Source organism: Pteropus medius, unplaced genomic scaffold (assembly GCF_902729225.1).
Source record: "Pteropus medius unplaced genomic scaffold, Ma_sr-lr_union100, whole genome shotgun sequence".
Classification (NCBI taxonomy): domain Eukaryota; kingdom Metazoa; phylum Chordata; class Mammalia; order Chiroptera; family Pteropodidae; genus Pteropus; species Pteropus medius.
Genome location: NW_024343578.1, coordinates 3,831,366 through 3,842,256, shown reverse-complemented (window position 1 = coordinate 3,842,256; position 10,891 = coordinate 3,831,366). Strand labels below are relative to the sequence as shown.

General features: G+C 50.4%; 1 protein-coding gene across 5 annotated transcripts; it reads left to right on the top strand.

Moving 5' to 3' along the window:
• The first annotated feature begins 3,071 nt into the window (after nt 1-3,071).
• Nucleotides 3,072-9,332, top strand: GLYCTK (glycerate kinase). Of its 5 annotated transcripts, XM_039867564.1 has the most exons (6): nt 3,072-3,503; nt 4,937-5,586; nt 5,704-6,119; nt 6,366-6,517; nt 7,056-7,231; nt 7,560-9,332. In XM_039867564.1, exons 3-6 carry the CDS (start codon nt 5,743-5,745, stop codon nt 8,421-8,423), a joined length of 1,569 nt encoding a protein of 522 aa, XP_039723498.1. In that variant the 5' UTR covers nt 3,072-3,503; nt 4,937-5,586; nt 5,704-5,742; the 3' UTR covers nt 8,424-9,332. The 5 variants fall into 5 exon arrangements, with proteins under 5 accessions (XP_039723498.1, XP_039723497.1, XP_039723495.1 ...); XM_039867563.1 differs by lacking the exon at nt 4,937-5,586; XM_039867561.1 differs by having other exon boundaries at nt 4,937-6,119.
• The last annotated feature ends 1,559 nt before the right edge of the window (nt 9,333-10,891 follow it).

Here is a 10,891-nt window from a genome sequence, read left to right as displayed (position 1 = left end):
AAAGGTTTATTTTCCACTTTCAGTACATGTCCATTGTGGGTTGGCAGGCAGGATGGCTCTTCCCATCAGAGTCACTCAGAGTCTCAGGTTGGCAGAAAAGCCATATCATGAATGTTGTCAGTTGCCAAGTCCAAGGGAAAGACGGTCTCACTTTGGCAATTCAATGCCAGAAATGATCCACATCAGTTCCACTCACAACTCATTGGCCAGAACAAGTTGAATGACCACACTCAACCACAAGGGGGCAAGGAAGTGCAGGAAGGGGAGAGACATGGACTTTGGTGGTAAACAGCATCGTGAGTTGGAGGTTAGAGGACTACAAGATGAAAGCTGATAGAGGAGCCGGTGCTTTAGGAGTATGACTACTGGCTCTGCTGTGGTAACAACATAAACTAACACCTCAAAACTCCTCAGGCATCTGGAAACTTAAATGGCTGCACATCATCCCTGATTAGCTTTCTCATGGAGCAGGGTTTATTTACAGCAAAGTTCCAGGTCAGAAAGCACAAGACTGAGTACCATTCACTATCCCGATGATCCCCTTGAGCTGGCAGCAGGAGTTGGGGCGGGAGGTTAAATTTCAGTTACAGGGACAAGTACTTTATCCATGATGAATTCCTGAGATTTGGCAAGGTTAATGAAGATGGGTGTCACTACTGCCACCTTCCCCTGGTCACTGTCCAGCATCACCCAGGAGCCACCTCTGAAATTTAATTTGCTCTAAAAGGGAACTTTTAAATTAAAGCTTAACTTGAATAAATAAATTCAGTAAACCCTCCTTCAGTAGAGTAGGAGTAACATACCCCATTACCTTCTTTCCTTCATCTTGCTTGAAGGGGAAAGCTTATATTCTACTTAAATGGCCTTTCAACAGTTTCCTTTAGTCATAAAGTAGCATCTCAAAAAAAAATAACATGTATGTAGCTTTAATTATATTAGAATTAATATTATATTTAATGTGTTTATAATACTATAGACTTATATGTATAAATTCTCATCAATGGATATTTAGATTGCTCATACTCAGAAAATCTCTGGGATGAATATCTCTTTATATCCATTGAAAGGAATCACAGTATGCCACCCAAAATATGCCACTTTGGCATAAGGATTATTTTAAGATGAAGACATTTGAGAAACAGCAGACACACAAAGGGCTCCCTGCCCTTCTCCTTTCTACCTAAAAGCAGGACATAAATTTTCTGTGAGAAAGTTTTTCCATCTCAGTACCAGGAGATGGGGAACCAACAAGATGAATCTGTACAAACAAATCTTACTATAGCAACCCTTATCTTCTATTAGTTTCTGCCACATATTTATTTTCCTACAATTTACTGCCCCTAGAAGCTCAAACCCCCTTTGTCTTATCCCATCTCCATAATTTATCACTCTTTGCTAAAAATGGTATATTCTCAGGCCTAGTGGCTTCTTTGGGGTTTTCATTTCATTTCTATGAGCCACCCCTCCCCTGCCCCACCATATGCACATGAAATAAACCTTTTCCTCCTCTGATTAAACTGTGTTCTGTCGGTTTAATTTGTAGGGCCTCAGCCACTGAACCTAAGACGGTAAAGGAAAAAGTATTTTCCTCCCCATCCACCATCTTTGTCTACATATCCAATTATTTCCTTGGAATGAAACTGCATGTCACATTTTCACAGTGATCTTTATTGCCAAAGTGCACTGAAAAAGACTGTAGACATATTCGTGCCCACTATCCAGGTATGTGTAAGCTTGCTGACGAGTCCATTGTTTTCTTAGATCTAAATTCCACCACTTCCTGAAGCCTCTACTTCCACTTACCACCATCTCTTTTCTTTTTGTGAAATCCTTTCCGCCTAAGGTCTGCAGTACTTTGTAGCAGAGCATCTGATTTTCTTAATTCATTTTAAAAAGATGAAGAAATGCCAGTTTCTATGTGTGCATGGTCTTACGCAAAGCAGTACAAATACAAATGTGAATTAGACCAAGTCACCACCTTCTAGGAGCTCACAGTCCAGTAGGTATCCAAACCCTCCTGCTGTTAAATGCATCTTGTGAGTTGCTGTGGGGTAGGATAGGGACTTAAAAAAATTGGGTACCATTAGTTTCCTGCTTATAATCTGACAGAATAGCACTGTCACAGTAAATGGTGTCTGTTTATGAGTCTCTAAAACTAAATAATGAGAGAGGTGCTCAAATTTACACTCCTTTCAGCAGTATGGGAAATGTAATTACAAAAGCAGAGTAAGTTTTCCACCCTGAAGAATCACTTCTTATTCATCACAGCAGCTACAGCATTTGGCCTACATAAGTACTCAGGAAATGTCTGTTGAGTGATGGAGGGATGAATAAATAAATGCATGGATGAATACAGACAGCTTACTGTAAGCAAGTAAAAACTGAAATTTTAAGTATTTACAATCTCCCCACATCTAAAGAGAGCAGATACTCCTGAAAGTGTCTTTGTTTGGATGATGGGGTGGAGAAACATTTGGGAGCAGTTGTTAGGGAATAAAAGATCCTCTATTATAAAGGGAAAGAATAATCCAGGGAGACAGCTAGGAAGAGGAAGGAGAAGTTCGTGACAAGAGCAGAGTATGGTTTGCAGACCTGTGGAAACATATAGCAGATGGTAAATGGAACCAGTGTAAGAAATGTTTTTTTTTTTAATTAAATATATTGGGGTGACATTGGTTAATAAAATTATATAGGTTTCAAGTGTACAATTCAATACTACATCATCTGTATATTGTATGAAATGTGTTTTAAGATTTTTAGCAAGTCTGCTCTCTGATTTGTGATGTAACTCCCTCCCCCACCTCTCCAAGAAAACATAAGTAAAAGCAGTGTGCTCTACTGTGTCTTTGGAGTCTGGTCAGAACTTGTCTTTTGAATGTGTAAAGGCATCAAGCCTGTCTCACCGTGGCCACAAGGTGAGAGCCTGGACATTGAAGGAGGCCAAGGATTATTTGTATTTACACGCAGCTTGTGTTCAAGGATCACAGAACTGAACTCTCTTGCTGAGTCACAGCTGTTATTTGGTTGCCCAAGGGGGAGTGGGGGGGAATACCAAAGAGTTACTGTGGGATTACAGCGATGGGGACAGGCGAGAATGGCTTAATCTGGCTCCAGAACAGGCGGGTTGTGGGGGAAGTAGTGATTCTCCGCGCCGTTTGAGCAAACCAGTACCTGACCTAACAGGAGCTTGGAATGTATCTGCTGACTGCCTGGATCGCAAAGGATAAAAAAGAGGACAGATCACACGAATCAGTGAAGTGGGAAAAATTACCCCTATTGTAGAGACTAAGAAACCGAGGCGCAAACTGACTCTATCCCGGTTTCTCGGCGGTCAAGGCCGAGCCAATCTCAGTTTTCACTCATTACCCCTGGGCCCCTCCCACCGCAACCAGCAGCCGGCAACGCAACCCACCCCACCCACCTCACACTTCCGGATTCCGCTCCTCCCACCAGCTAGTACTTCCGGCCTCCTGCCGATGGCCGCGGCAGGGAACTGTGGGACGGTAAGTCTGCGCTGCGAAGGCCCTTCGAAGCAGTCTTTGGGCCGGACCACACAGAGTCCAGGTGGCAAGGGGGCGTTATTTCTCGGGTCACCACTGGGCATTACACGGCAGCCATTTCCCTAAGGCCTGAGGCTCTGGCCGAAGGTGACGTCACTTCCGGGAGCCTTGCTAGCAGTGAAGGCCGGAAATGGCTCTAGCCCCACTTAGCGGCTGGGAGGAGTCACCGCAGATCTCGGACTCTGGATTTCACGCTGGAGCGCCTGGGAGTCTAAGAGACGGTATCCTGATTAAAATTGCTGGATTTAGCCAATAAAAATACAGGACGTCCGGTTAAGTTTGAGATTCAGATAAACAATAAATAATATTTTAATGTAGACATGTCCCAAATATTCTATGGGACATACTTATATTAAAACAATTCTTAATCACTATTTTGTAAACCTGAAACTAATATGCCAACTGTACTTTAAAAAATGTTGTTTAAGCAAAAAAAAAAGTCCTTGTTTTTCTGAAATTCAAATTTAACTGGATGGCCTGTATTTTCTCTGTCAACCTTACCCTTGAGCACACTCCTGCCCTGGGCTCTGGCATCCAGTAGGAAGGCTGGATCCTCTAGGCCTGTGTCCATCTGGGAAATAAGTACAGAGTTCATCCAGGCTGTCAAAATCAGCTATTACTAGATGTTAAGATACTTTTAGCTCCCAGCCTAATGAGGACCAGCCCCAGGAGTCCCCCGGCAAAAGCTGGGCTCATTTTCAAAGTTCCCATTGCAGTGCCCTGTGTTCCCTTTCACATTCGGGGTGGAGCAGTGTTGGTCTCTTATGGGAAATATGAAAACCAGCAGGCTAAGTGGCCGAGGCTAGAAGTTGCCAGATTTTTTGAGGGATAAATTGGTGTTTGGGTCCAGATTTTCTGTGTTAATAATGGATAGCTTCAGAGAGCCCAAGGATGTCAAGGGAATAACATTGGTCTTAATCTCATCCCACCTCTCATTTTGCAGATGAAGCCTAGTCAGAGAAATGGAGCTCCCCAGCCACTTAAAACCTGTGGTAGAGCTGGAGGCTGATTTCCAGCCTCTTTTTCCCACTGTGTCCACACTTGCTGCTGCAGTCAACTGACAGCATTTTTTATGGGCATTTATTAAAGTAGATGCCGTTTTAGAGATGACTCTTTGGGGCTTGTTTGTCCTTAAACTCCTATACAGCCTCCTGACCTTCACCCCAAGGCTTCTTTAGCCTTTACCCTGCCCAGTGGGGAAAATGATTATTTGGGCTAAGCTGTGGGAGCCTGGCCTGTGCTTGCTCCATCCACTAGGCTCTCACTCCTGTGGGTGGTGTGACCCAAGACTTGTTATGTTGGAGCCAAAGGCATGTTCTTGGCAGGGATTGGTCTGGCCAGCCATGTAGGTTGAAGGGTATCTTTCTGTCTTGCAGATTGGGTCCCATGGTACATGGCCTCCTGCGGTGTCTGGGGAGTTTGTAAAGTTCCACCATGAGCCAGACTTTGCTGCCACTTCTGATTTGAACTTGAGCCTCTTGTTGGACTGGCCCTGAGTGCTTGGATTCCTCAGGCTGTGTACCTTAAGGATGTGCTCTGAGTCTGTCTCTCAGTGCTCTGGCAAGCCCGCAGCTTCCTCACACAGACCTATCTTTCCCAGGCTCCCCAGCCCAGACCCATATGCTAATGAAATAGAGCAGGCTGGAAGTCAGCAGTTTTGGCTCAGTTGGTGGGACAGTCAGCAGCCTAATGGCAACAGAAATGATGAAGAGGCACGGAAGAAATGCCAGAAGGGGGCGTTGCCCCTGGGTGAAGGCTCAGAAGTGCTTGGGGGTAGAGAAGGGGCAGGGCAAGAGTCAACTGATAGAATTGCTCCCTCTGTGAATGATTAAGTCTCAGCCAAAAGGGGTGACCTATGAGGAGGGCTCAGCTACCAAGACCTTTGGACTTGCAGCAGAGCATCCAGAGGGCCGGCGTGTGGCCTGCAGAAGAGGAGGACGTGGCTTGGTGGCAGGCCTGGGCTCCGAGGACTGGAGTGAGATCAGGCTGCTGTGGGCCTCAGGAAGTCTCCTGGGACTGGCAGATGGTCCGTTCTTATAGCAGCAGCTGTGGAGTCCACTGGTCCTGAGCCCTCAGGAGTGGCTGTGGGAAGCCTCCTGTCTCTACTCTTGCAACAGCCTCACTAGTGCTTTCTTCCCCCTAGGCAACCATGGGTTCCAGGTAAAGCTGAAACCAGCGGGGCATGGCTGCAGCCCTACAGGTCTTGCCTCGTTCGGCCAGAGCCCTATTGCGCCCACTTCTCTTGGGGAGCCCAGGGGCACGGCTGGCCAGTGGCATGGCCCTGGCAGAGCAGGCTCGCCAGCTATTTGAGAGCACTGTGGGTGCCGTGCTGCCAGGCCCCATGATACACCGGGCACTGTCCTTGGACCCCAGCAACGGGCAGCTGAAGATACAGGACCGGAGCTTTCAGCTGCAGCAAAACCTTTACCTGGTGGGCTTCGGCAAAGCTGTGCTGGGCATGGCAGCTGCAGCTGAGGAGCTACTGGGCCAGCATCTTGTGCAGGGTGTGATCAGCGTTCCCAAGGGGATCCGTGTTGCCATGGAGTGCACTGGCAAGCAGTAAGGAGCATTGGTAGGGTGGGGGGCTGCTCTCCACTATTCATCTGGAGGGGAACCTGGGCCCAGACTTAGGCTGGATCAGGGCCTCCCTTCCTCGCCAGCTTTTTTCTCCTGCGTCTGGCCTGGCTCCAGGATGGGTGTGACCAGGCATCCTTGTTTATGTTCCTCTCACCTATATAGCTGGGAAATCAGGTGGGAGGAAAGGGGCCCACCCTATCTCTTGCTGTCTGTTCTTTTTTTCCTCAGGGAGATGCTGTTGAAGCCCCATAGCCGTGTCCAGGTATTTGAGGGTGCAGAGGATAATCTGCCAGACCATGATGCTCTGCGGGCTGCACTGGCCATCCGGCAGCTGGCTGAAGGTCTCACAGCTGATGATGTGCTGCTTGTGCTCATCTCAGGTATGGTGCCAGATTGGCTCAGGACAGTTGGCAGAAGATAGGTGGTTCCAAATATCAGATCTGAGCCTCTAGGGTCACAGAACAAGAGAGGCAGTGAGGAGCCTGGGTGGCCCGGGGCCAGTTGTCTGGCCTCCCCTGAGGTATGAGGTCCTCCCCTCAACTGAGTTTGTTGGCTGACCATAAGAGGGCACACAGGGAGTATTGCAAGGAAAATATCACTGCTGTTGCTGCTGTCTGTACTAGTATTACCTGGGGCTAAACCCAAGTCTCTAGCCCCCATGGAGCCCTTTCTTTGGTCTTCTGCTGTCCCTGTTCCCGTCTTAGCCCCTATTCCATGTTCTTAAGGAATAGTTCTTCCAATGCCTGCTGAGACCTGGGCTACCCGAAGGCAGGGCAGATGCCTAAGATGCCTAAGTTGTGGTGACTATGCACATATCCATTGCATGTCCACACGGGGGCACTGTAACCCCACTGTAATCCCTGGGTGGGGAAGTGTCTTTGCTGTCTCCTCTGCCTGAAGTCCTCACTATATCTGCAGGTGGAGGCTCAGCCCTGCTGCCTGCCCCCATCCCACCCGTCACACTGGAGGAGAAGCAGACACTCACCAAGCTGCTGGCAGCCCGAGGAGCAACCATTCAGGAGCTGAACACCATCCGGAAGGCCCTGTCCCAGCTCAAGGGTGGGGGCCTGGCTCAAGCTGCCTACCCTGCCCAGGTACATGAGTCACTTCTTCCCCAGGCAGCCCTGGGCTGGTGGATGCAGGCCCACATGTACCAGGAAGACGAAAGCCTAAAACAGTGTACAAATTGGCAGGGGCCTGGTATGGGAGTTCACAGGGCCTAATAAGAGGGGTCTCCCATAGGGTGAGGGGGGATCCATGTGGCCAGGTGTTCTGCAAACCCACTTGAGAGGAGTTAGAAATGGATGAGAAAATACACTAGGTGGTGTAAAGGTGTATCAGTACACAGAGGGCAATTTGTCCTCATAGCTCTGAGGCGAGGACCACACGTGACTGAGCCTTGCCTCTGCAACCCCCCTCCAGGTGGTAAGCCTGATTCTGTCAGACGTGGTGGGGGATCCTGTGGAAGTGATTGCCAGCGGCCCCACTGTGGCCAGCGTCCACAACGTGCAAGATTGCCTGCACATCCTTAATCGCTATGGCCTTCGTGCTGCCCTGCCATGTTCTGTGAAGACTGTGCTGGCTCAGGCTGACTCTGAACGCCGTGGACCACACACCTGTGGTCACGTCCTCAATGTGATCATCGGCTCCAATGTACTGGCACTGGCTGAGGCTCAGCGGCAGGCTGAGGCACTGGGATACCGGGCGGTGGTGCTGAGCTCAGCCATGCAGGGTGACGTGAAAAGCATGGCTCACTTCTATGGACTGCTGGCCCAAGTAGCTGGAGCCTACCTCACCCCAGCCAGGGCTGGAGCCTCTGTGGAGGATGAACAACTCCATAAGCTGGCAGCTGAGCTCCAACTCCCAGACATGCAGCTGAAGGAGGTTCTGGAGGCCATTGCAGGGGCTAGGGGCCCCGTCTGCCTGCTGGCTGGTGGCGAACCCACAGTGCAGTTGCAGGGCGCGGGCAAGGGTGGCCGGAACCAGGAACTAGCCTTGCGTGTTGGAGCAGAGCTTGGACGACGGTCACTGGGGCCTGTTGACGTGCTGTTTTTGAGTGGTGGCACTGATGGGAAGGATGGCCCCACAGAGGCAGCTGGGGCCTGGGTCATGCCTGAGCTTGTCAACCAGGCCACCACCGAGGGCTTGGATGTGGCCACCTTCCTAGCCCACAATGACTCACATACCTTCTTCCGCCATTTCCAGGGTGGAGCCCACCTGCTGTACACCGGGCCGACAGGCACCAATGTCATGGATGTCCACCTCCTGTTCCTGCAGCCACGGTGATAGCATAGGTCATGTTTTGGGTATCTAGAGGAGGTCTATAGGGCAGGGTCCTGGGGCAGACCAGAGTCGTTCCCCAGGGTCTCACCAGGCCTTAGGAACCCCTCCTCTTCTTGGCCCAGGCTGTGTGGTTGGCCCTCATCCCTCCCACCCAGGGCCTCTGTTCCATGTGCATTCCCCAACCAGACTGGCTGTCTTCTACTCGTATTTTCAGCCATGGCAGCAGGTACCTGAGGACCAGGACACATCCTTCGGGCAGTTCACAGTTGTCCCCAGGCATCCCTTCTGCCAAGCTCCTGAGCCTGTTTTTTCTGGGGGTGAAGCAAGAAGGACTGAAAATAAAAAGGACCACACTATGGAGTCTCGATGCATCTTCCCTCAGAGAAGGGACTTGCAGGGACCCGCTGGGGAGGGGAGTTGGGTTGGACTGCAGCCACAGCACTTGATAGGCATTCCCCACACTCTCTACAGGGCACACTTGGCACTTGTTTCACTTAAACAGGAACCTGAGAGGGTTGAGCCTGGCTCCAAACACACTCGTTGTGGGCAAGCAGAGACCCCAGAGAGGACAGGCCTAAGGACTGCAGTCCATGGGGTGTGGGAGGGACTGGCTACCCAATCCACTGTGACTCCCCAGTGGCGTACCTGCCATGGTCTCCAGCCTCTGCCATATTCTCCTCAGTGTGTGCTAGTTACTAGGGACATCCTCCCTCCTGCTTTGGTCAGCCCTTAGCCACAGACTGTACCTTCTTTGGTTGAGCTGCCCTCTGTTTAGGGGCTACCCAGCCACACAGGACTTTGTTTCTTTGTGCAAGCCCCGTTTCCCAGGCTGAACACCCCTAGTTCCCTTAGCCACACCTTTGAGGACAGAGTCCCATTCCTGGTATTAGCCTTGCCTGGGGGTCTCCAGTGCTGGGATTATGGGTCAGAGCAGTGATGGAGTCCAGCAGCCCTCTGTCCCTACCCCTGTTACACCTGGTGGGGAAGAGGCCAGTGGGGAGGAGAGCAACAGAGGAGGGCTCCCTTGGCCAGGACAGCAGCCTGTGCTGGGAGAGGGCTGGGCCACTGTCCCGGCTCTCCTTGGGTCTCCTTGCTCAGTATTCGAACCCTCCGCTGGCCGCCCCCGCCGTGCGCCATGGCTCCAATCCCTATATGAGTGAGCAGTAGAATCACATAGGAATAAAAAGCCATAGAGAACAGCGAGGCCTGGGGCTGCTCCTGCTGGCCCCTCTGCCACTCCAGCCATCCCCTCCTTTCTGAGGGTGTGAGAGGCTCTGGGCCAGGGCTGGCATGCCCTCCCATTGGAAACAGCCTGCCTTCCCCACTTGGTCTCTGGACATCCCAGCTTGCGGATGGTTCATGACCCAGGGACATGGCTCTCACTGGGCAGGCTGGGGGTTGAGAGGGAGGTGAGCAAGATGAGCTGTGCTCTGGGGGCCAAGGAGGTTTAGGGAAGAGGGGAGTTTGCACTGTTCCGTGATGCAGGGGCACCAGTTTCTTCTATCCTGGCATGGAGTTTCCATTGACTGATGGGGTCATAGTATTAGGGGATATTGTTCACACCTGGCAGTGCCTGTGTGCTGGTATTCGTCTGGCAATCTCTAAATATGCCCAGTCTCTGCTTCAATCCTTACTCTTGGGAGCACAAGTTAAGTCTCAGCATTGGGTGTCAAGGTCCAGGCAAGAGCATGCTAGGATTGCTGTGGCCGTGGCAGAGGACCTGTCTGCCATCTCCCCAGTGCGTGCTTGCATGTGTATGCATATGAGCTTTTAGATGTTTGTGTTGGCATACCAAGAGGGGGATGCATCTTTGTGTGTACACATAGATAGATACTTAGCATAAAGGATGTGCTGCTGCTTGTGCACATAGCTGCTTACATGCCTGATGAGGAATTTAGGTAAGGGTGGAGTCTTGCTAGAGGCTCCTGTGCCACCTTGTGCCACCTTGGCTCTTGCCCTGTATAAGTTTGTGGGGTCGAGGAGGCTGTCAGCTGAATGGTGCCTAACCCATTAAATTTGCTCATTTGATACCTTCGAGATGAGAGAGACTATATTTGGCCACAATCTAGATGAAAATATGAGATAAACTCTGCATGGCAAGTGTTCAATAGGACTTATTATTTGCTCCACAAATGTCAATTATGGGTCATAATAATTGCTCCTATCGCATGGCTCTTGGCTTCTGTTTCTTCTGGCTCAAACTCCTGCTGCCCTTGTGCCCAACTCATCTCTATCCCCTGAAGCTTTTCCTGGCCCAGCTGGAGGTTGTAGTGTGCCTGGCACACCTGACTGCTGCTGCTTTACAGGCCCTTCCATTCTCAGCACTCGGCATGAACTGACAGCAGCTGGGCAGTGGGGCCTGGACTGCCCTTAGGTATCAGCTTACCCGAATCCCTTTGTTTTATAGCTGGGGAAACAGAGAGGGAAGGTAGCTTGTCTAGGGCTACACAGCAAGTGTTCCACAGAACCCA

Bases quoted from the DNA above. Each gene is read 5' to 3' on its own strand.
- GLYCTK (XM_039867563.1), top strand. From the start codon at position 5,743: ATGGCTGCAGCCCTACAGGTCTTGCCTCGTTCGGCCAGAGCCCTATTG. The intron at 6,120-6,365 runs GTAAGGAGCATT...TTTTTTCCTCAG, and splicing joins ATGGAGTGCACTGGCAAGCA to GGAGATGCTGTTGAAGCCCC. The intron at 7,232-7,559 runs GTACATGAGTCA...ACCCCCCTCCAG, and splicing joins AAGCTGCCTACCCTGCCCAG to GTGGTAAGCCTGATTCTGTC.